The following is a 24,825-nucleotide window of genomic DNA, read 5'->3' as shown; positions in this document are numbered from 1 at the left end:
AAAATTGCTACACCAAGAAGAAATGCAGATGATAAACGGGTATTCATTGGACAAATATATTATACTAGAACTGACATGTGATTACATTTTCATGCAATTTGGGTGCATAGCTCCTGAGAAATCAATATCCAGAACAATCACCTCTGGCCGTAACAATGGCCTTGATACGCCTGGGCATTGAGTCAAACAGAGCTTGGATGGCATGTACAGGTACAACTGCCCATGCAGCTTCAACACGATACCACAGTTCGTCAAGAGTAGTGACTGGCGTATTGTGATGAGGCAGTTGCTCGGCCACCATTGACCAGATGTTTCCAATTGGTGAGAGATCTGGAGAATGTGCTGGCCAGGGCAGCAGTCGAACATTTTCTGTATCCGGAAAGGCCCGTACAGGACCTGCAACATGTGGTTGTGCATTATCCTGCTGAAATGTTGGGTTTCACAGGGATCGAATGAAAGGTAGAGCCACGGATCGTAACACATCTCAAATATAACGTCCACTGTTCAAAGTGCCGTCAATGCGAACAAGAGGTGGCCGAGATGTGTAACCAATGGTACCCCATACCATCACGCCAAGTGAAACGCCAGTATGGCGATGACAAGTATGTGCTTCCAATGTGCGTTCACCACAATGTCACCAAACATGGATGCGACCATCATGATGCTGTAAACAGAACCTGAATTCATCCGAAAAAATGCTGTTTTGCCATTTGTGCACCCAGGTTTGTCGTTGAATGCACCATTGCAGACCTTATGCAGCGTAAAGGGTGCGTAAAGGGTAACCGCAGCCATGGTCTCTGAGCTGATAGCCCATGCTGCTGCAAACGTCATTTAACTGTTCGTGCAGATGGTTGTTGTCTTGCAAATGTCCCCATGTGTTGACTTGGGGATCAAAACATTGCTACACGATCTGTTTCAGCCATGTGGATAAGATGCCGGTCATCTTGACTGCTAGTGATAAAAGGCCGTTGGGATCCAGCACGGCGTATTACCCTCCTGAACCCACCGATTCCATATTCTGCTAACAGCCATTGGATCTCAACCAACGCGAGCAACAATGTCATGATACGATAAACCGGAATCACGATTGGCTACATTCCAACCTTTATCAAAGTCGAAAACGTGATGGTACGCATTTCTCCTCCTTACATGAGGCATCACAACAACATTTCACCAGGCAACGCCAGTCAACTGCTGTTTGTGTATGGGAGATCGGTTGGAAACTTTCGTCATGTTGACACGTTGTAGGTGTCACCACTGGCGCCAACCTTGTGTGAATGCTCTGAAAAGCTAATCATTTGCATATCACAGCATCTTCTTCGTGTCGGTTAAATTTTGCGTCTGTAGCACATCACCTTCGTGGTGTAACAATTTTAATGGCCAGTGGTGTAGCATAAATAGACGTCACTCAATGTAAGGTGACATAAATAATCATCAGGAAGAGAACAACACAACATACTGTATTATATTATTCTTATGTGAAAAAATATGAACAATCTTGTGATCACTGATCATTGGCTCAATACAGCAGAACTTATATTCCAAGGCCTAAAATATTCGTTGAAACTACGATTAGCTATGTACGTTTGCCCAAAAAATATAGAGAAAATGGAAAACAGTTACGACATAATCTGTTAATCTACTCCTTCAGCGAACTAGATAGAACCACTGAGGCCATCTACAGGGAAAAAGCGTAGTTATTGATGAGCACACATCATTTCCACGGCATTAGATGGCGCTGCAAGGGACTAGTACTATCAAGTATGGTGTGCATTTTTTACCTAGCTAAATGGATGAAAAGCTATTATTTATTTTTCATTGCTGGTAGAATGGGTAAAATCATGCTCGATTAATACGCTCGATAAGCGAACATGCCCAGTTCTCTCAGCAAACTATTAGCAACACAGAATGGCCACATTAGCATAGAACAGTTGTTCCAGCATATTCAACAATACCACAGCGGTTATCTGTGCCAAGTCACATCAGTGGGAATTTCATCCTTGGAAACTTTCTTAATCCTGGTCATCACTTATGTGGCCTATGACCAACGACCCCACCAATCTCCAAGCCCACCATCTACCAACCCAGTGGATCAACCACAAGATTTCAACAAAGGGACAGAACATTGTGGATTTACCTCTCATAACACACAATGTGATGGAATGCGTAGGGAAGAATAACAGATAATTTATGAAGAGTAAATAGTGGTGTGAGAGGGAATGCTCTATAGGTGCAGGGGGAAAATGTAAACTAGTAGTACCATGTTGTTTTAGTATTTCGCAGGATCAGCAACACGCTGGAGTTTGAAAGACTAAAGTCTCCCAAGGAGGAGGAAATTTTTTGGTCTTGGCCTCAGGCAGGCCATTACAATGAGCCAAGTGGTATAGCAGGCTGTGGCACTTTGCAACATCCTATGGTCAGCAGTGGACTATATTGATTGCTACATACTGTAGCACAATGCTGCATTTCTGCAGCCAGCTCTTTGAAGGGAAACTAGCTCATCATAAAAACCTCAGCTGGAGTGAGTATGTATACTCCCAGCTTAGCCATTAGCAGCATTCGATTGACGCCTTGTGTTTGACCAGCACAGCCTCACTGAGCACCATCATTAACTAGGAACAGCCACTGGTCTACGAGATGACAGCTAGCCCCAATGACATTTAATTGTCTTCGCTGCAGCAGGGCCACCCATTGGGTCTCATCACCTGACATACCAGCCTCCATTGAGTCCTGAGTTCGAGTCCAAACATCTGTGTGCCCCCACCAGACACTTTGGTCTGCATGCAGTGTTTGCAGCTCAAAAACAGAATGTTGTACTGTGGAGCTGACACTTTAAGTTGTCAACAAGGCCACTGTCACTGCCAGCCACTGTTATGGTACCACAGTATCCCACTGCCTTGTGTATTTGGTCGTTGCCCACTAGCAGTGGCCAGTGCCAGGGCCACAGTCATCAACGTCTTCTATGTAAGCATTGATTAATAAAGAATGTTGTTGTTAGTAAGTGGTCTCGACTCTGCATTTACACAGCACTGGTGATCCTCTCCCGCAGCTCCTCACACATTCCACTTTGGAGGCAGAAGGGACCATACTGCAGCCTTAAGCATCAGTGTAGCAGTCATAACACTGTGACCACTACAGTGTAAAATAGTACTATTGCATGTGTTCTCGGAGTCTTTCGTAGCAGCATCCATGAATAAAATCCTTGAGCTTTCGATAACCATCTCTGCCATCGTTGTCAGGAGTTCACTGACTGCCAGGTTTGCTACAGTTTCTCACTTATAGAGGCATGATGACATCATCAGCTGGTGGAGCTATTGCCCATGGCAACACTGGTGGCACAAGGGGTAGGCGCCACGTTTGAAACTGCCACTCCCGCATCGCGCATCTGTCTTTGCTTTCTTTCGATGTCCAACGCCCGCCCCCATGCCCTGCTGAGTGTGTATCCCCAGTCTCTGTTGAAATTGTTGTTGTTTAAACAAATCTCGGCCGCTTCCTTTATAATGGAGTCCCAATATGTAGATGCGTGGGCCGACACTTTTGTATTTTCGAACTGTATTTTATGTCCATTTTCTAGGCAATGCTCCGCTATGGCTGACTTGTCAAGCTCCCTTTGTTTTATACGGCACTTGTATTCAGTACTACGCTCTGCAACTGTGCAAATTGTTTGTCTGACATACATCTGCCACATTCACAGGGTACACCATACACACCGGACACTGGAAGAGCAATGTAGTCTTTAACAGGGCACAATATATCTCGTAACTTAGGGGCGGTCCAGAACACTGGTCTTAGCCCATGTTTCTGCAGCAGACATCCTAACTTGCTGCTAGTTGCTCTACATTATGGCAGAAATACAGTCTGTTTGGCCTCTTCTACTGATTCACCAGGTGTCTTTCGTCAGCAGCCCTTGAAAGCATTTCCGATGTTTCTTTTGCTGTATCAATTTTCCCTGAAAACACATTTTAAGTTCTGTAATTCAAATAGACGGCTTGAAAACCGAGAACGTTTTATTCATTAGTGCTTTTGCATAATGTGGGGCTAAACTGACACCCTCAGACACTGGATAATTACTTCTGCTCTTCACTCATTCAATTTATACAGGCACTGCACTTTTCTCCATTCTGTGCAAGAAAGGAGAATTGTCACATAATCAGTTAGTTGATCACTGTAGTACTTTTCACTCATTTAGGTCTGGAGAATCAGTATTTTCTAGTGAGAGTACTCTAGATTGTAAAGGATAACAATAATGAAAATTTCTGGATGGAAACATACGTAAAACAAGGGAAAGGCAACCACTTAACAATGGAGGATTGGTGTGGTGACACCCAATCATCGGTGGTCACAGTAGCAACAAGACTACTACTACGAGCATGGATTTTGCGTGTGTGTGTGTGTGTGTGTGTGTGTGTGTGTGTGTGTGTGTGATGAAAAGTTTTGAGACTGATTTTCTTCCTAGTGTATAAGCGATGTCAGTGCAGTAACTAGGGTGGCAGCTTGAACTAACAACAGCTGTACATATTCTACTGGTAACTTATGAGCAAGCTGTGTTAAGTAGTTGCCACACAGCCATGTGGTGTCAGTGTTTTTGTGTCACAAATCTCAGTGGCACAACATCTCTGAATCAAGTGTACAAACATTTTGAACAAGAGAAAAGTGTGTTCATAGTTCTTTCTGCACCCCTTGAGTCCTGAACAAAAACAACAGGTGGCTGGGTCCTGTGACTTGACTGAAATGCAAAATGCAGACAATTATCTTATGGAAAAAATCTTCAGGATTAATGAGACTCAGTGTTATCGATGCAAACCTACCATAAAATGACAAATGACATAACCAGTTTTGAAACCAATATCAAGTGCAAGTTGGACAACATCTCAAAGAAGGATTCTTGTGTTAGTTTCATATGATTACATGAACCTGCTGTGAATTGTACTTAAGCAGGGAGGGGATGAGGGTCTATGTGAAACATCTAATGTATTAAAACCACCATCTTATCTTTTCTCTATTTTTTATTTGCCCAGTCTCAAAACTTCTTGGGTTTTGGGGTACACTGAAATAAAAGCAATGTTCCCCTTAAACTGATAGCTCCCACAGTTCTAGAAGTATGGTGACAATTAAAAGCAATGTCCCCCCTTGGGGAAAACTGTTCACCTTGGAGATGTCCGCATCTTCATTGGAAGGGGATGACTGCTGAAGCAAGTGTCATGCTGTCAAAGAAGAATACGGTCTGAAATGGTGCAGCCATGGACAACTGCACTTCCCATTCCCTTGCCAGAGACCATAAAGAAGCACCAGTGATGGAGGAGCTGTATCCATGCCCACCTCCGGGCAGGCACTCAGCAATGTAGGCAGAGGAGAAGACAGAGACGGCAGCAGGAGCAGTGGCAACAGCTGCCACGGAGATGGAGGTGGGTTGGCACTAACTATTCCCTCTAGTGGTAGTGGCACCCATAAAAAAGACACCACAGGAGCCAGAGGGAGCGTGGATCGCTCCACAGTGGCTGGCATCGATGGTGGAGGTGGCTGTGGGGTGGTGGATCTCCAGTGCTTGGTTAGTCATGTAAGCAGAGCTGGCCGTAGTGTCAGGACACCAATCCATTGAGGTGCGCACAAAACACAGGGTGCGTCTTCAGCAGTGATGGATGACTGCCAGTATCCACTTAGGGTGCCAGCCAAACCCACATTCCCAGTCAGTGGAGCCCAGATAGAACTGCAGTGGGGTATGTGCCAGAGGATGGCTGGGGAGGGGGGTGGGGGGGTGGGATGGGGGGGGGGGGGGGGGCTGGTGACGAAGAAGCAGCTCTGTCAGGCTGTGGTCGCTAACTAGAGTTAACCTATAGGAGCTCAAGAACCTATCGAGGGCTTCTTTGAGAGAAGATTGCGTGACATATTTTTTCATCTGAATTTTGAAAGTATGAAACACGCAGTCCAACTCACCATTTGACTGAGGGTGAAATGGAGGAGCTGTAGCATGCCAAATGCCATTCTTTGTACAAAATGCTTCAAAATCTTGAGACACAAGTTGCAGGCTGTCACCCACCACAAGAATGTATGGTAATCCTTCCAAGGAAAAAAATCTTTGTGAAGGCCGTGGCTGTAGCCATCATGGATGTGGAAGAACAATGAACCACATAAGGAAATTTTGAGAAAGCATCAACTACAACACACCAATAACAGTTAAGGTGCCAATAACAGTTAAGGAAGGAATGCACAAAATCAGCGCAAATATGTTCACAGGGGTGCTGGGGGTGGGCCACAAGGGTTAATAGAGATAGGCCGACACAACACTTGTGATTTCACTTTGAATACCCAGCCAAAACACGTGATGGCAGGTCAGCAAACTTGTACGAGAAACACCCCAATGGTCCAGGTGGAGAAGGCATATGATGTCCCGCCACATTGTGCATGGGATCACAACCCCATCTGCTGACTCTCCATTAGCCACCAGTAACCCACTGCCAAGTACCCCACACTCAACCCGGTGATTTATCTGGCCAGCTGTGGTGGACAAATCAAACAACCTGATGTAAGACAGGATTGGCCACAACAGCCACCGAAATTTCAGACCTGGTAATGGGAAAATCATGCTGTGTTTTGGGCTTCAACATCTAAATGGAAATTGGACAGTTCATTCTGATCAAATGCAGGATCAAGGCCAATCAGCAACTGAGAAAGAGCATCCCCATTAACATATTGTGCTGTGGGGTGGAAATGCATCCATAGGTATAGCTTGACAAAAACACATCTTATTATTGCAGGCAATCGGTTGCTTTGTCCAGAAGAGACAACAAATGATGGAAAAGTAAAACCAGAGGTTTATGATAAGTAAATCAAATGAAATTCAGTACGCAAAGGAAAACGTGAAATTTTTAGAAAGGGCTTCTTTTTCTGTCTAGTAGTAGTACTGTTGTGTTCGATTCAGGGATTTGGAAGCATACGCATAGGGCGTTTGGAACCGTCCGCATATTTATGCACAAGAATGACCCCAGGGCCATATTGTGTGGTGTCTGTGGCCAAAACAAGTTGTTGACCTGGTTGGGAGGTAACTAAGCAATGTGTTGAGTGTAATTTTGACTTCAACAGGATAAAATCATGGTTGCAGGTGGGTGACCAGTGCAAATTAACACCTTTACTTATGGCAGTACGAAATCTTTCCAAGAAAAGCCTTCAACCCTTTGACATTGGTTGAATACAGAAAAGCTGCAATGCCATTGACATGCTGGCGTAAAGGCTTGTTGCAAGCATACGTGACTACAAAACTGAAGCAGATGATGATGATGATGATGATGATGTCCCATACTCCGAGGAGCGTAGGGGACATTGCGGGAGACTCGCACCGCTGTACTAGGCAAAATCCTAGTGGAGGTGGTTTGCCATTGCCTTCCTCTGACCGTAATGGGGATAAATGATGATGATGAAGATGATAGATAACTGAAAAAATTGCAATTTGTCTAACTTATATTTCAACTCAGTGGCCTGCAGCACTGTGGACAAGGCTCCATAAGTGTTCATCTGTAGAGGAACTGGAGACCACAATATCATCCAGGTAGTTAATGCACCCCAGCACAGAGGCTGAGTTGCACCAAAGATGTTTGGAAAATAGCAAAGGCACATACTCCACTGAATGGCAAGTGATGGAATTGTTATAATCGGAAGTGAGTATTCACTACAAAGATACATTTGGAATCATCGTCCAGAGGCAGCTGCAACTATATTTCAGACAAGTCTGTTTGGGAACAGTATTGAACCCCAGTAAGCTGAGCTAAGAGTTCATCCTGATGAGGTAAGGGATAGATACCAATAACAGACAGTGACTTTACAGACTATTTTTTTAAAATCAGCACTGAGCGGAAGATGGTTGTTAGGTTTTGCAACAATTATCAATGGAGTAGACCATTCACTAGACGAGACACGGATTACAACACCCAAGGTTGTAAGTTGATCAAGTTCCACTTTCAATTTTTCCCGTAAAGCAATGGGCATTTGGTGGGCATGAAAAAAATGAGAGCACGCCGTCAGTTTCATTGTGATGTGAGCCTTGAAATCGGTAGCACACCCTAAACCTTTCAAAAACAGTGAGGAGAATTCTGAGCATAGCACAGTCAGTTGTTGGTAAAGAACTTATCTGATACCAGATGCTCTTCATCAGAAATAGAGAATCCAAAAATTTTGAAGATGTCTAACCCAAGTAAGTTTTCAGTATCAGCATCTTCTTCCACTAGAATGGTCAAAATCTGAATAACTGTTTTACACAAATGGGAGTAGAAAACTGTCCCAGTATGGATATTTGTTGTTGTAACTCACCAACCAACAACAAGAGAGAGGGGACAAAGCCAGTTATCTGAGATCCACATAGGTTTGAGAATTTCACGAAGTCACTGCTGCACCTGTGTCTACTTGCATTTGTAACATCTTGCCCATAACAAACACTTCAATATAAAATTTGTTTGGGGCTACAATCACTTGGAAAACAGTGTTCACATCGGCGTTAATGTATAGTGAATGAGACTGAGAGCTGCTTACAAAAGTTGCAAGTCACTCAACGCTTTGGGGGCTTGGCCTGTTCTTGTTGAACAAGGCAATGAGGGCACAATGGGGAAGGAGCACAGTGAGAGAGCTGTTTCTGTGTAGCATGGCACTGCCCCAAGTGATGTGGAGACCATTATTGCACAGCCACAATATCATCTGCCCCCCATGAGCTAATCAGTAGTATCCGACGAGGAGAGGCAATGGCAGCTACCTCACAACAAGCTTCTATCTGATTTCCTGTTTCCCTAGACACATTGGTATAAAAGTTAATGTAGTGAAGATCTCGAACTCACAGTATGCCGATGATACAGCTTTGTTTGTGCCATCTATAGCCGAGCTACAGAAAATACTTACAGAAATAGATAATTAAATGCCAAGAAAACTAAATGGATGTCAATTGAAAGAACTCCTGGTCAAAACAAGTCCCTAGTCGTTAATGGTAATAAAATCGTGAAAGTAACCCAATTTAAATATCTCGGATCTGTGATAAATTCGAAACTTGATTATGATAAGGAAATTTAGAGTATGTGGGACTACCAAAGAAACATTCCGAAAGCTACGAAATGTGCTGATATACACAGACTTGCTGCTCCAACTGAGAACAAGGGTGATACAGTGCTATGTTATTCCCGTCCCACTCTATGGAGTGGAAACTTGGTCAATTAAAGCAGCTTCTGTAAAGAGATTACAAGCAACAGAAATGTGGTTCTTGTGCCGATTACTAAAAATACCATGGATTGAGAAAGTGAGCAATGCTGAAGTGCTGTGTAGAGCCCGGGTGGATAGAGAACTAATGGGGACAATTAAAAGAAGAAAGACTTTGTACCTGGCACATTATGAGAGGAAAGAAATATGAACTTCTGCAAGTAATTCTAGAAGGCAGAATAGAAGGAAAGTGCCCACCAGGTAGAAGGAAGCAATCATGGTCACAGAATATCAAGACATGGACTGGCATCAACAACTTTGAAGAGCTGGTTCAAGAAGCAAGGGAACGCCGCCTGTTAGCTGCCGATGCACTACAAGTGTATGGCACCAAGAAGAAGAAGAAGAAGAAGAAGAAGAAGCAGAAACATGATATTCAAATTCCCACCAACCAACTTATAATTTGCTTCCAAATTAAGGAAAATACGGATAAACTGAATGAAGTTGTAACAAGTACAACACACTAAATCAGGGATTACATTAATGCACAGTATAACAGTAATGTGTTCCAGAGTGCAGTGCTTGCTGTGCCAATTGTGCCAATGCAAGGCAGCCTCTTTAAGCCAGCTGTGGATGCATGTGATATTTAATTCTGCACAGTCCCTCTATAGGGCTACAACAATCTCTTTCATGGATGTATCGGGCTTCCTTGAGTTGAGATTCTTCCAGTGGATCTCAACCTGCCATACATTTTCCAAACAATATGTATCTGCTTGTTCCATCTTAATTTTCTGCAAATGGAACCTCTATATAGATAAAGGCTGTGAATGATTCCAATGATTTCTTGACAATTGTGTAGTCAAACTGATACCAATTCCTTTCACCATTCTTGTGCATTACAGGTCATCTGGTTATACAGCGTGTCTGTTACTTCTTTGCATAATGCGCTAATCTGGATCTGGAGTTTATGTTAAATTTAGTAAAAAGAAGATAGCTTGGTGTGAAGTACACACATTCCACCAGTTTCCTTATCATCCATTACTGTTTCCTGTTCTCTGGCATCTTTCTCTCTTACCATCTTCCAACACTCTCTCTCTCTCTGACAAAACGAAATCCGTATTACTTGGTACAATGCAAAATTTGTGACACACAAATGCATCTCAGTTTTATTAGAAGAGTAAGTAATTATTGTTTCTTATGTCATAGTTAAAGAAGCATAATTTTCACTTGCAGGTATATAGAGGAAATACTACTGCTGTTAATCAATTATCATTTGGTGTACAACCTGGTGAATGTTTCGGTTTGCTTGGTCTTAATGGTGCAGGAAAAACAACAACTTTTAAGGTAAGCTGTGATGCGTATTAAAATAGTCCATTAACATCTGTGCATATGCAGTGAATATTCCCTCTAACATTTCTTTATACTTGCGACCTTAAGATGTAAATTGTCTTATAATTGTGGCATCTACATAGATCATCTTTTAGGGTAACATGTAACCCAGATACTGGGAAAACTTGTTCCATGGGATAACATAACTGTATGTTGTGAGTGATTTAACACAGAAACTTCTTTTTAAAAAAATTCCAAAATTAGATTTTTGTACAAGGTGCTAAATGATTGGTGGAGTATTGATTTAATATTTGCAAATCTATTTCCCTTATTACAAATGGATGGGAAACACAGTGATACAAATATCCCTTTCTAATCTTTAGAACTAAATGCTTTATGTTAGTAAATACCAATTAATTTTCTGACTGTTATTGCTTGAACTGTGTTAACTAAAATCAAAACTAGAGCCACTAACAAATATGGTAAAACTTGAGTTGCCTATAACATTTTCTTTGTCTCAAGAACATTTTTCAATGAAGAAACATTATTACAGCTGGGTTACACCTTTTCTTGCACAAATAGAGCCCCAGACAATTTTATGCAGACTGGGCCACTGACCATATCAATGTAATTCTAATTTTGAATGTTAAATTTGGCAAAAGTACACTGAATCTGTAACATTATAGTTGTTTTACCTGTGATGTGGAAGTTAAAAACTACACAGGATGTAATAGGATATGTGTCTGGTTGAAAAGTTTTGTAGATAAAATGACTTTCCATCCAGTCCAGATAACGATGGCTGTAGGAGACCTGGAAATATTAATGATAGATCCAAATCAATGTCCCCCACAGGTGAGAGTATTAAAATCCTAGTAGATAACTGCAGAAGCATTTGCAACAAATGTGCCAGAGTTTGAAGTGCTCCTGAAAAACAGTGAAGCTCACATACTAATAGGTACAGAGAGCTGCTTAAAACCTGAAGGTAATAGCATCGAAGAGTTTTAGGGTAAGTTCCGATGACCCATCACTTCCTGATGCTACCAAAAACTTCAGAGAAAACTGTGTTCACTTGTAAAAATGTTCTCCAATCATACTGTAATCACTGGTGCAGGCTTTAATTATCCAACAATCAATTGGGAAAATTATAGTTTTGTTAGTTGTGGACATAACAAGAAATCCTGTGAAACATCAATAAATGCCTCCTCTGAAAACTACTTAGAACAGATAGTTTGGAACTCCACTCATGATGGAAGTATACAGGGTGCGGCACTTAAATCCAGATACATTTCAGTTTGAATTTCCCTCCATATTGCAGCTCTGACAGAGGTTGTGACTGGTGTTCTTGAAAGCAGTAAGAACCTCAAAATGGCCAAGATGTAATGAACATATGTGGAGTACAACTGAGGAGTCACGATTATCTTTCTGGTTACAATAGTGTGGCCAAGTATAATGTTTTGGAAAAGGCACCGCTAACCCGGCTAGGAAACCTCATTCGAGGAAGCATGAGTCACGAACTACAGCAGACAATTGAAAAGGCTCAGGTGCTGATTTCAGAGGACCTGACATCATAGGAGTTTTAGCCCCTAAATAGCCTGGATTTGAACCTCCTTGACTACAATGTTGGAGCATAGTTGGAAGAGTTACCAATAAGATGAGGAACCCTAATTTCACACAGCGCTATTGAAGCAGCATTCACAAATAGTGACAGCACTATTTTAAAGTGTGTGTACAATCTCTTCAGGATAATATTGGAGACAGTAATTCTGGCTGAAGGAGGTTACATCGAATAATGTTACCACTACTTATATGTAAAAGGATTTTCATTTTCATTTGTATTTTGTTTTAATAAGTTTGCTTTTAATTATTAGATCTAATGGCAAGCAATAGACCTGACCTCTTTGACGATGTCCACATCAAAACTGGTATCAGTGACCATGAAGCAGTTGTAGCAACGATGATCACAAAAGTACAAAAGGCAACTGAAAGAAGTAGAAAGAGAGAAATGTTCAGTAAACTAAATAAATAAACAGTAGTGTCACATCTCAGTAGGGAACTTGAAACTTTAAGCACAGGACAGGAACATGTATAGGCTTTGTGGCTCAAGTTCAGAAGAGTAGTTGACCGTGCATTAGATAGATATGCACCAAATAGAACAGTTCATAATGGGAAGGACCATCCGTGGCATACAGTCGCTGTAAGAAAACTTTCAAAAAAACATGGACTACTGCTTGACAGTGTAAAATAAAGCAGAAGGCTGTAGACAGAGAGATGCTGAATAAAACGTGTATGGCTGTCAAGAGAATAATGCATGAAGCCTTCAACGAATACCATCACAGGATATTGTCAGACGATAATGGCACCATAGTTAGTGTCCAGTGATTCGTGGATGAGACAGGAACTGAAATTGAGGGTAGCAAAGACAAAGTAGAAAAGCTTAACTCCATTTGTAATGTTCCTTTGCAAAGAAAAACCAGAAGAACTGCCCCAATTTAATCCTTGTACCACAGAAGAGATAAGTGAATTAAGTTTTAGTGTCAGTAGTGTTGAAAAACAGCTGAAATCGTTTATATTGAACAAGCTGCAGGGCGTGGAATCCATATCAGATTCTATACTGAATTTTCAGCTGAGTTAGCTCCTCTTCTATCTATAATCTATCATAGATTCACAGTAGATACAATAAAGTACAGGACACATTCTTTGACTAGAAGGATTGGACAAGTGATCCATAAAACTATCATCCAGTATCCTTGAAGTTGATTTGTTGCAGAATCTTAGAATGTATTTTGAGATGAAACATAGTGAGGTACCTTGAAGAGAATGACCTCCATTTCAGCTAGCAAGGATTTCAAGAAGATCAGTCATGTGAAATCCAACTTGGACTTTTCTAGCGTGACATGCTGAAAGCGTTGGATCAAGGCAGTTAGGTAGACACAATATTTCTTGATTTCTGGATTGTGGCTTTTTGGTAGGGTGGATGTAGCAAGTTAACATGGATGGAAAGTCATTGACAGATGCAGAAGTTACTTTAGGTGTCACCAGGGGAGCGTGTTGGGACCCTTGCTGCTCACATTGTATATTAGTGACCTGAAGGACAATAGTGACTCAGTCGAGTTATCGAGTAGTTGTACTTTCCCACGTAGCATCCATGTTCGCATTATTTTATTTTATTTGTTTCTGTGTGACACATAGATAGCGAACACATATGTATGAGAAAAGTCACAGCCATTATAGTGGTCTCGATATGTTATTCTGTCTGGGCTTTTGTTCGAGAAAAGTAGCAAATATTATACTGTTGTTTGATACATAGCGTTATAAGCCTGGACTATTCATCGAATACGAAGCAGCTTTACATTCAGAAGCAGAAATATTAAGACTGAAGAATGAATAAGCAAAAACTCTTAGTTGTAGCAAGTGCGAGTGTGAAGGTTAGTCAAGAGTGAGAGTGATCAGCTGATTGTGAAGTATTAATAATAGTAATTCATAGTAATTTCTCAGTAAAAATGTTGTCTTGTATATGTGTAATCAGTTTAAATAAAACTTCCTTAAACTTTGTATGTGACTTGACTATTCTTTACTACGGTAAAAGTAAAGGTAGCTCAAGATATCAATGGCGCTCCCTCCTTGAGGTTTTTCTGTATCTGGCAGTGCTTCATGGTTGCTTGCAGAGTAAAGATATAGATGTAGAAGTAACGTGAATAACTCAAGCCTCTGCATCTGCTTGTGCAGACCAGAGTTTACTTAGGACAGATGGAGACGTTGCAGCAGTTATTTCCCCCGCTTCTGATCTTACAAAATGTCATGCTACATCCCGTGGGGCTTCCATTTCCCCATGGCCCAGACAATACTGTAAACAATCAGATGAGCAGCAACAGGTCACGTGTGGTGGTGCCATTGACGGCTGCAAGCACTGCTTGCTATACCATGAGCAAAGCATAAGCCCCCATCAATGCACTACATATGACAGATCAACAATGGAACCCCAAGAATTAAGTGCAGCCGATTTAGCTGTGGTCAGTAGGGGTGAATATTGGAGACAGGAGACATACCTGCATGTTATGCACAAAGTGAGTGAGGCTGCGTATCATCAGATCATTGCAAGTGACAGCCACTATGTCACGTAACATTAAGTGGAAAGCTGAAACAGTCGAATCCATATCCAAGTCAGGTGGGAAAAACACCAATTCATGTTGGTCAAAGGTGGGTCATGTTGCAAGAGCAATTGGGGCAGCACAACTGCACTAGTGTGTAATGTAGTGACATTGTGTATGGAATTGTAAAAATTAGACAAGTATGGCACAAAGGGTTGGAGGCAATTGATGGTCTGGTAAGCGATGCTTCGGACCAAAGACGGCGAGTGGCGATGTGTGGAATGTGACAAGATGAAATTTCTATCCATAAAGGAATAATTTAAATTTCTGAACTGCGTAGGTGAGGACTTCCATTCAATTTTAGAGTAGTAGATAAGGTCTTAAAATAATTATGTGCTCTATATTTATGGGTCATGTACTGTGGGGGGAAGCATTTGTCACTGCCACAAGCGGCAGGCAAGGGATGTATGTTGTCAAGCATGTTGCCCACTTAAGGCAATCTTTCAAACCATGGGAAGTTTGTTGATAGCTAGGTGACCATTTGAAATGTGCGCCTTGGTTTTGTAGTTGGTTCAGTAGGTAAGAGTGTTCAGCTAGTTTTGCAATGAAGAGGCCATAATAGTTGATTTTACTCAGAAACACTTGTAACTCTTAAACATTCGTTGTTGGCTCCATATTTCCATATTGCCAATCACTACTTCATACCCTCCATCATTGATTCGGCTCTATTGGCTGAGAGTTTGATTCACAAATATGTTGAGGCAAATTGCAAGAAAGAACACTTGGGCAAGTTGAATTTGAGTCCTTCTGCTGCCAGCCTATAAAACGAGAGCTCGAGATTGGGACAGTTGCAAGATATATGTTTTAGCAGCTCCACCACAAACATGTCTCAACCTGCAGGAATGAACCAAGTGAGTGATAAAGTGCAGTCTTCTCAGAACACAGTTCAGCAAAAACCTGTGTTTGGTGGCAAACACACAGTGAAGTTACTGCTTAACACCAGAGTTGCTGTGTCCTTGCTAAACCAGCCAACTCACTTACTTACTTACATTTAGGGTCACCATCCTTGCAGGCAGCGAAGACAAACCGTTGGGCTCACCATCATGTGCATCTGCTAGGGGAAACTCAATTATAATTATGTACAGCCAAGTCACTCATCCAGTGACCTTCCTTGTGTTAGCTAACACCAAAGTGGGGAACATTTTTGGGTAAACTCTTTCCATCCTTTTAGTGTTTACAGTTCATGACATTAAATGGCACATGCCACACAATCCAAAGAGCTCTGCATCACCATAAAGATTTTTGTGACGGACATTCTCAAATCTTCTCACTGGGATGTTAGGAAATGGTTTTGAAGCTCTTAAAGTGATGGCTAGCCTATACTCTTTTAAAGCTCACCCAGTACCCCTGGCTGTAAACAACGTACTCAAAATGGAGCTTGACAGACTCACTCACAAATATTTGTTAAAGCCTGTTCCGTACAGTCAATGGACCACTCCACTGGTAACCTCACACAAGCTCAACAGTGCTTTGAGACTTTGTAGTAGCTTCAGGTGACAATAAATGCACAGGCTGAAGTGCAAACTCTTACCATTTCTGGGTGAACTCTTTGTAAAATTAGGCCATGACACCTTTTTCAATAAAATTTACCTTGCAGAGATTTGTTTAGAGATTCCCTTGTCTAAAGCATCATAAGCTTACATAGTGCTCAATACACCTAATGGTCTCCATCGTTGTAGTTAGTTACCTATTGGAATCTCATTAGCTCAACCTGCCATAATCCAACATTTTATAGGTCAACTACTACAAGGTATTCCTAACTGGCAGATACCTTGATGTCTTGGTTACAGGAGTGACTCCAGATCTGGAGGACCACCTTCACAAACTCAAACTCTTGTTTTTTAGAGGCTGGCAGCAAAATGACTCAAATGCAACCTGCTTAAATGTCCTTTTTTGCAATTGCCCTTGGCATGTTTGGAGACAAAACTCTCAGCCAGTGGACTCAAACCAACAGTGGAGTATGTTGCAGCATCTGACAATACACAGTCACCCATGTGGACTCAAACCAACAGTAGAGTATGTTGCAGCATTTGACAATACACAGTCACCCATGAATGTAAAAGAGTAAATGAGTTTCTGGGTAAGATCAACTATTATGGCCTCTTGATTTCAAGCCTAGGTGAACTATCTTATCCACTGAACCAGCTACAATCCCAAAGTGTGTATTTCAAATTGTCAACTTGTTATTAATAAACTTTCCATGCTTTGAAAGATTGCCTTAAGCAGACATCGCTCTTGACAACATGCACGCTTGTTCGCCATTGGTAGCAGTGACCGATGTGTCTCACCAGCCATAGTGTATGTGCAATCCTGTCCTGTAAATACTTCGATGGCACGGAGTGCACTATGCTTCTACAACCTTATCTGCGTCCCAGCAATGCTAATCTCAGATTGAATGGGAGGCTCTCATTATCATCTGTGCAGTTCAAAAATTTAAATTATTCCTTTATAGAAAGAAATTTCATTCTGTCACGGATCATTGACATTCGCCTGCCATCTTTGTTCCTAAGCATTGCATATCAGACAAGACCACCCACTGGCCACAGCACTGGGCATTGTACATGTCTAATTTTCACTATTCTATCCACTATTGTGAAGCTACAGTACACAGCAATGCAGCTGCACTGTCCCACTTCCCCATGGGACATGATTCAGCTTTTGACCAACATGAATTGGTGTATTTTCAACTTTATCTGAATCTGGATTCAGCCATTTCAGATTTCCCCTTAACATTATGCGATGTAATGGCCACCAATTGCCGAGATCCAATATTATGCTGCTGCCTCATTCACTTTGAGCACAGTTTTGTTGCATATCTTGGTCAAGGACTGCTGCAATATCCTAATTCCCCCTCTCTTCAGCCACAAATACTGCACCTCTTGCACCTGCCCACTGAGCAGTATTCTGCCTGTGAGCCACATAAAGCTGAGCATCCCCAGTTGTCCTCTTCCTGGCTCAATAATGTGTAGCCTTGGGAGCATATTTACGTAGATTTTGTGGGCCATTCACTTAGATTTTGCTGAGCCATTTTTGGACTCCATGTGGTTAACTGTGACTGACTCCTTTTCTTGCTTCCCCTTTGTGTTCCTCAGTTCCAAGGATACTTCTGCCACTACTGTCATGGGCTTGGAAAAACTTGCTTGTGCATATTTGTGTGTGTGTCTTCTATTTCAGAAGAAGGCCTTTTGGACATAGATTAAATATATAACAGTCATTTTGTTATGCCTTGTCTGCAACTCAGTATCTCCTCTATAAGGTGAGTAGCACTCTATCCTTTTCATAATATTGTTGTTATTCATGTTGTACTTTCCACTGTTTGGCCATAGTTAATTAAATAGGGATAAAAAGGTATTAACAGCAGTGTCTTACAAAACTCAGTGTATGTTCAAAGGAATCCTCTGTATCACATTTAACCCATTAACTTCTGGGATTGTGGTCTCTCGTTACAATGATATTTTAAGCCTGGATAACAATGAGTGAACTAACATCAGGATAAACAGCATTCTGTTAGAAGTAAATGGTAGACAAATAGGAGCAAACAGCATCCGGTTATGTTTGGTTCACAAATATTCAGTCACTTTTCACCATGGCTCTGACATCTGCGAATGTTCAAAAACACAAATTTTCTCTCTTCTTCTATGTGACTTTATCTGCTTAATGAATAAATCAAATCATGTCTGTTATTATTAATTTGTTTGCTCTATAGTGCATAGAATTTTTGTAGGGAGAAACAGTCTAGAAACAAACATATAATCTCAGTGTGTGCAAGCTTTAGCCCAAAATTCTCATTCTGTCAAGTTTCCATCCATTTCCATTGGTGTAAATCCTCATGGAAGACACAAAGTAATAGAAGTGATTGGCAGAGTGACAGCAAATTGTTCACTTATGTTCATTCACTCATTTTGCTTCCATTCACTCTAGTGTGGCCAGGCTTTAGAACACAAAAATGAACTAAAGTATTTCCTGTGCAGGAAGCGCATTGGCACACAATATCTGCATGTAAAAGCAACAAAATTTAGGGAGGAATGAGTGCTACGTGCTTTTACTTGTACCTGATGTGTTCAATCAGCTTAATTCGAAACAAAACTCTGTAATCTTTTTTCTTCCTAGATGGGAAATCTAAACTGTTTCAGTACAGGATTTATCCATCATCTTCTTATACAGTTTTAGTTGCAGACACTTAGCATGATGACTCAGTTTACTTGCAATGCTAGCTCAGAAACAGCTGCACTTCACAAGAAGTGGTAAGGCACTTGGGGCTGCTTGTGCTTGAGGAAGATATGCCACAGATTCCAGCAGCTACACTGTGTGATCAAAAGTATCTGGATGTCTGGCTGAAAATAACTTACAAGTTCATGGTGCCCTCCATCAGTAGTGCTGGAATTCAATATGGTGTTGGGCCATCCTAGCCTTGACGATAGCTTCCACTCTCGCAGGCATATGTTCAGTCAGGTGCTGTAAGGTTTCTTCGGAAATGGCAGCCCATTCTTCATGGGGTGCTGCACTGAGGTGAGGTATTGATGTCAGTCGGTGAGGCCTGGCACGAAATCGGCATTGCAAAATATCCCAAAGGTGTTCTATAGGTTTCAGGTCAGGACTCTGTGCAAGCCAGTCCATTACAGGGATGTTATTGTCAAGTAATAACTCCTCCACAGGCTGTGCATTATGAACAGGACCTCGATCATGTTGAGAGATGCAGTTGCCATCTCTGAACTGCTTTTCAATAGTGGGAAGCAAGAAGGTGCTTAAAACATCGATGTAGTGATAGCGCCATGCTAAACAATAATGGGTGCAAGCCCCCTCCATGAAAACCACGGCCACACCATAATACCACTGCCTCTGAATTTTACTGTTGGCATAACACACACTGGCAGATGATGTTCACCGAGCATATGTCATACCCACACCTTGCCATTGGATCACCACATTGTGTACCGTTATTCGTCACGCCACATGTTTTTCCACTATTCAGTCGTCCAATGTTTAAGCACCTTACACCAAGAGAGGAGACGTTTGGCATTTACCAATGTGATGTGTGGCTTATGAGCAGATGCTCGGCCATGAAACCCAAGTTTTCTCACCTCGCACCTAACTGTCATAGTACTTGCAGTGGATCAGTTTGGAATTCCTGTGTGATGTTCTGGATAGATGTCTGCCTATTACACATTACAACCCTCTTCAGCTGTCGGTAGTCTCTGTCAGTCAACAGACGGGGTTGGCTTGTAAGCTTTTGTGCTGTACGTGTCCCTTCATGTTTCCACTTCACTATCAGATCAGAAACAGTGGACCTAGGGATGTTAAAGAGTGTGAAAATCTCATGTACAGATGTATGACACATCACCTGACCACGTTCGATTTCCATGAGTTCCACGGAGTGCCCCATTCTGCTCTCTCATGATGTCTAATGACTACTGAGGTCATTGATACAGAATACCTGGCAGTAAGTGACAGCTCAATGCACCTAATATGAAAAACATATGTTTTTGGGAATTTCCAGATACTTGTGATCACCTAGTATACATTGTAATTGATTGGTTCTTGCCATGTGTAGGAGTGTAATGCTGTTGGCACCTGGTGATTGTTGTCAGATGAGATTTGTCCACCAGAGCTGTTGTTTGACCAGTCGAGTTCTTATATGATGCAAACGGCCTTGCTGCAATGGTAACACTGGTTCCTGTCAGATCACCGAAGTTAAGTGCTGCAGGGCTGGGCTAGCACTTGGAAGGGTGACCATCCGGTCTGCCGAGCACTGTTGGCTCAAGCGGGGTGCACTCAGCCCTTCTGAGGCAAACTGAGGAGCTACTTTATTGAGAAGTAGTGGCTCTGGTCTCGTAAACTGACATATGGCCGGGAGAATAGTGTGCTGACCACATGCCCCTCCATGCCCGCATTCAGTGGTGCCTGTAGGCTCAGGATGACATGGCAGCTGGTCTGTGCTGTTGGGCCTTCCGAGGCCTGTTCATATGGAGTCTAATTAGTTTATTTAGTTCTTACGTGATCTGCAATTTAACTCACCATCGCCAAAATTGGGACATTGTTTGAAGACACCTAGTGATTGCTTTAAGACTTGCATTTCCGAGTTATAAAATAAAAACAAAATATTTCCTTGTTTGGAAGGTGTATTCTCCAATATATTAAGGACCTGAAGGTCCTGTACAAATATTTTGACTGTCCATAATTTTTAAAACATTACTTCGTGTACTTTTTATAGTAATATGAGTAAGAAGCAGTTGAACTGTGCAATTTTATAAATAATACATTTCAATTTCTAGATTCTGACGGGTGACATAGAAATGACTTCTGGAGAAGTGTTTATTTGTGGCATTAATATTGACATTGGTATGGCACAAGCTCAGAAGCATATTGGTTACTGCCCTCAGTTTGATGCACTTGATCCTCTACTAACACCAAGGGAACATCTGGATTTGTACAACCGTTTGCGTGGTACACCTGACAGACTGCGAGAACAGGTTTGTGTCTGTATATCTGTGGTACTTTTATACATATTAATTCTACTTCTCAGTTGACGGATCACAAGCACAAAAAATTTGATTGATATGTAGGGGGCTGAAGTATATTTCTAGATTCTTCACTTAATACTGGTTCTTGAAATTTTGTGAGTAGAAATGACAGCATTTCCACCTTCCACTGTAATTATTATATATTTTCCGTCATTGGCCAGTTTCGGCGATTATGTCATTTTAAGGCGATAGTTGATATGCATAAGGACAAACCATCCAGCCAACAGCATATTGCTGGCAAACCTAAAACTTATGACAATTATTCCTGTATGTATTTGATATAGAAACAGTTTAAAAGTAGTAGTAATAGTAGGAACAATAGCACTGCCCGTTTAAGTCAAATATAATAAAATAAACCAATGTTGTACTGGCAATCATCAAACAAGAATCAGATCAGCAACTAAGTGCACAGTGAAACATTGTTATCATTCATGTCAATAATTTGATATAGTATAGTCCTTATCTAATGGTCTTAGGTAGAATTTTATATTAGCTAAAATATGCACAACCTTCCAACAAAACTCTTCTTCTTCTACTGGAAAACACACCAAGTACTTAGAAATAGAACCTGTTATATGTGTTAGCGTATGAACAATTGCCAACAGCAGTGTGTACACACAGGAACTATCACCTACCCAGGCATGATAACCAGTTGTAGCGGTAGGAATATTATCATTGCTATCCTGTATACTATAAAAAGAAGAGCTGTGAATTACTGGCAAGTTTTGAAATCTGCAAGGTTGTAAATACTCGGAAATAGATTTCAGAAGGGGAGCATTAAGGTAGTTATCGAATCTCAAAAGTGTTCAAATAATAAATGCCATAGGGAGCATGTGCCCTTGTGAAGAATTGCCTACCTCTACTGATTTAATTTGCTTTGCCACTGGCACTCGCCACATTTTTTCCTGTTTGCTTACCTAGACATGTTTTACCTACTTCAAGTTATTTTGATTTTCTTATATTTACTTACGTATTTTCTTCATGGTTGTTTCCACATAATCTCTCTTATGTACTGATATTAACTGACATGTGCTGTGCAATTTTATCTTTGTTTATCATAGTTAGTTTTCAATTTGTAAGGCTATATTGGATATTAAATTCTTTAACTGCTGAGAAACTGTAATTATTTATGTTTGCAGATGGTGAATATTGGACTTCAAGAACTAGAACTATCCGCTTATCAAGATAGACTTGTGGGAACATTATCAGGAGGCAACAAACGAAAACTTGCTACAGCAATAGCATTAGTTGGTGAGCCAGCTCTTATTTTTCTGGTAAGATGCATATATTTTTATCAGTTTTTACATTAGGACAAAAGTCCTCATGAACTGTAAATGCCCTAGGAAGAAAAAGTTAAATTTCTAATCCATGATGAGGACATTTGAGACAGACCATAAGCTCACTTTGGCCAATTATAGAGGTTGAAACTGGATGTTCTCTTTCCGAGAAATCATCTCAGCAGAACACTCATATAAGAAGGTGTTGAAATTTGCAAGCTTTCAAGCAGTGGCTCTGTCTTCTGGCAGAAGTATTGAAGAGGAAGCAAGAGGGGTGAAGGGAAAGAACTGGTGAGGCTTAGGACATGGGGAGAGTCAGAGATCAGAGGAGACTTACCAGATGGGATGAGACTCCCATCTGATAAGTCTTCCCTGACACTGGGTTCTGGGTGACTTTTCTGAACTCTCTGTTTAGTGAGTAGATTTTTTTATCTAACCAATTACATAACATATTTTCAAAAATTGGTTATTTACTTTCTGTATTAACATTATTTTAGTTGGGAAAGCTACATAGTCTGCTTGTATTTGAATCTCAGTGGAATATTTTCGAACAAAAGAGAGAAAAACAAGTAGAACGCATATTCAAAAAGTTGATATGTAATGAGCTAATGCGTATGTTCTGGAAGAAAAACACTCATCTATAACTCATTTTGTCATATAGACACACTCTGTTGTAGTGTTTATAGCCACTAAAGTTTCAATACAAACTGAGTGTGGCAGGCATGGTTATCAGACCACACAAATTTTAAAGAAAATGATGCCACAATTCTGTAGTGAGTGGTGATGTGATGAAATGGAAGGACTGTGGTTCTAGCAAAGAATTGACATGTAGAGACAGTTAGTACCTTCTGAGTTTGGCTAAGGCACTGTTCCAACAGTTAAAAAAGCGAATGTTTTCAACTTCAACATGACAGCACTCTTGTGCCTTAATTTCAGGCTGTAATTGAATGAGGCTGTAATAAAATGGTTTCAAGGAATGGAATTGTGTGTATAAAATCAAATAGTTACTCCAGGTCCTTTGAGTTGTATGAAATTATCAATTCTATAGTGAATTACATTTCCAGCTGAAAACCTTGCAAGACACCTTAAAATGCCTAAAGACCTGTTCTTGATGCTGTAATGTTAATGCAAGGAAAAATATTTGCAGACAATCACTTTTTATTAGTGAAAAATTTAGTGTATGATAGAGAGCTATATTGCTTCTAAGACAGCTCATGTCACATATTGTTCCACTTGAGGGTAACACTTAAATTACTAGGCCACAATATTATGAAAAAGAAAGATGCTACTCACGATATAGCGAAGAAGCTGAGTGACAGATAGACACAACACAAAGACTATCACAAATATAGCTTTGGGCCAGTAAGGCCTCCGTCAAAATTAGATGACACACACACACACACACACACACATACACACTCATGCAAATGCAACTCACACACACGCATGACTGCAGTCTCAGCCAGCTGAGGCCACACTCATCTGTGACTCACCATCTCCACTATATGGTGAGCATTAACTTTCCTTTTCACAATATTGTTACATTCCATCCTGGATTTTCCATTGTTTGAAATTACTAGGCCAGGAACATAAGTGACGTGTAGAGGAAAAAAGATACAGGCAAACAAGAGCACTAATTTCTAAACAGAACAAAAAGCTCATTGCTGGTTGTATGCCTCATAAATATGTATAATGTTGATGAAATGCAAACAAGAAAGATCAGAATCAAAGACAGCTCCATACACTGGAAACGAGTGCTGGAGGTAGATGCTAGTTGGAAGAAGCTGCCAAAAATCCCATATTTTACTCTGTGGGCACAATAACCTAATGGAAGTAATGTACTGTTGCCTTCCTGTGACATGTTGATAGTAGACAAGTGATTGTTTGGTGTGGTATTATGCCTGTGTTGTTAAGTATGAAGGGGAGGAAGAGAGTGAGACCCAGTGCTGGCAAATAGCGTACTCCTCTTGAAAAGCACCAAGGGACTTGCTGAACTTAACATCCCCTTCTGATGGACCGATCACTATCAATATAGCATATCTTCATTCCATGAGACACTGAAAAGAGGTTTGGAATTTAATCCAGGAAATTAGTGCAAAGTATAATTGTCACGAACTGTACTAGCACTTCTTTTCCTCTTGCTGGCCAAAAACAAGCAATGAAAATTTCTTGTGCCACCCAAATTTGAAATGGCAATCTTAACCACAGAGATGTGTCTCAGTAATTATAGCATAGTTGTTTCTCTTCTTTTTATCCTCTGAGTAAACTAAAAATGTTATGCAGATTCAGTACCAAAATATAAATTTGGGGGGGGGGGGGGGGGGGGGGCACTCTTCATTAAGTTTGTCATTTTTATTCTTACATTCCTGTGATATGCTCAAA

At 41.0% G+C, this 24,825-nt stretch overlaps 1 protein-coding gene across 3 annotated transcripts in view; it reads left to right on the top strand.

The window, feature by feature from the left end:
• Positions 1-24,825, top strand: part of LOC126336982 (ATP-binding cassette sub-family A member 7-like) — a 585,480-nt gene that overhangs the window by 524,608 nt on the left and 36,047 nt on the right. For all 3 annotated transcript variants that reach the window (XR_007565029.1, XM_050001219.1, XM_050001217.1), the window contains exons 42-44: positions 10,402-10,512; positions 20,918-21,115; positions 22,306-22,440. Coding sequence is in view for 2 of the 3 variants with exons in the window: in XM_050001219.1 (XP_049857176.1) it covers positions 10,402-10,512; positions 20,918-21,115; positions 22,306-22,440 (444 nt within the window). In the remaining variant the exon portion in view is untranslated. The remainder of the gene's footprint in view (positions 1-10,401; positions 10,513-20,917; positions 21,116-22,305; positions 22,441-24,825) is intronic.

The sequence above is a fragment of the Schistocerca gregaria genome, chromosome 2 (assembly GCF_023897955.1).
Source record: "Schistocerca gregaria isolate iqSchGreg1 chromosome 2, iqSchGreg1.2, whole genome shotgun sequence".
Lineage (NCBI taxonomy): Eukaryota > Metazoa > Arthropoda > Insecta > Orthoptera > Acrididae > Schistocerca > Schistocerca gregaria.
This window is presented reverse-complemented; position numbering and strand designations above follow the sequence as displayed.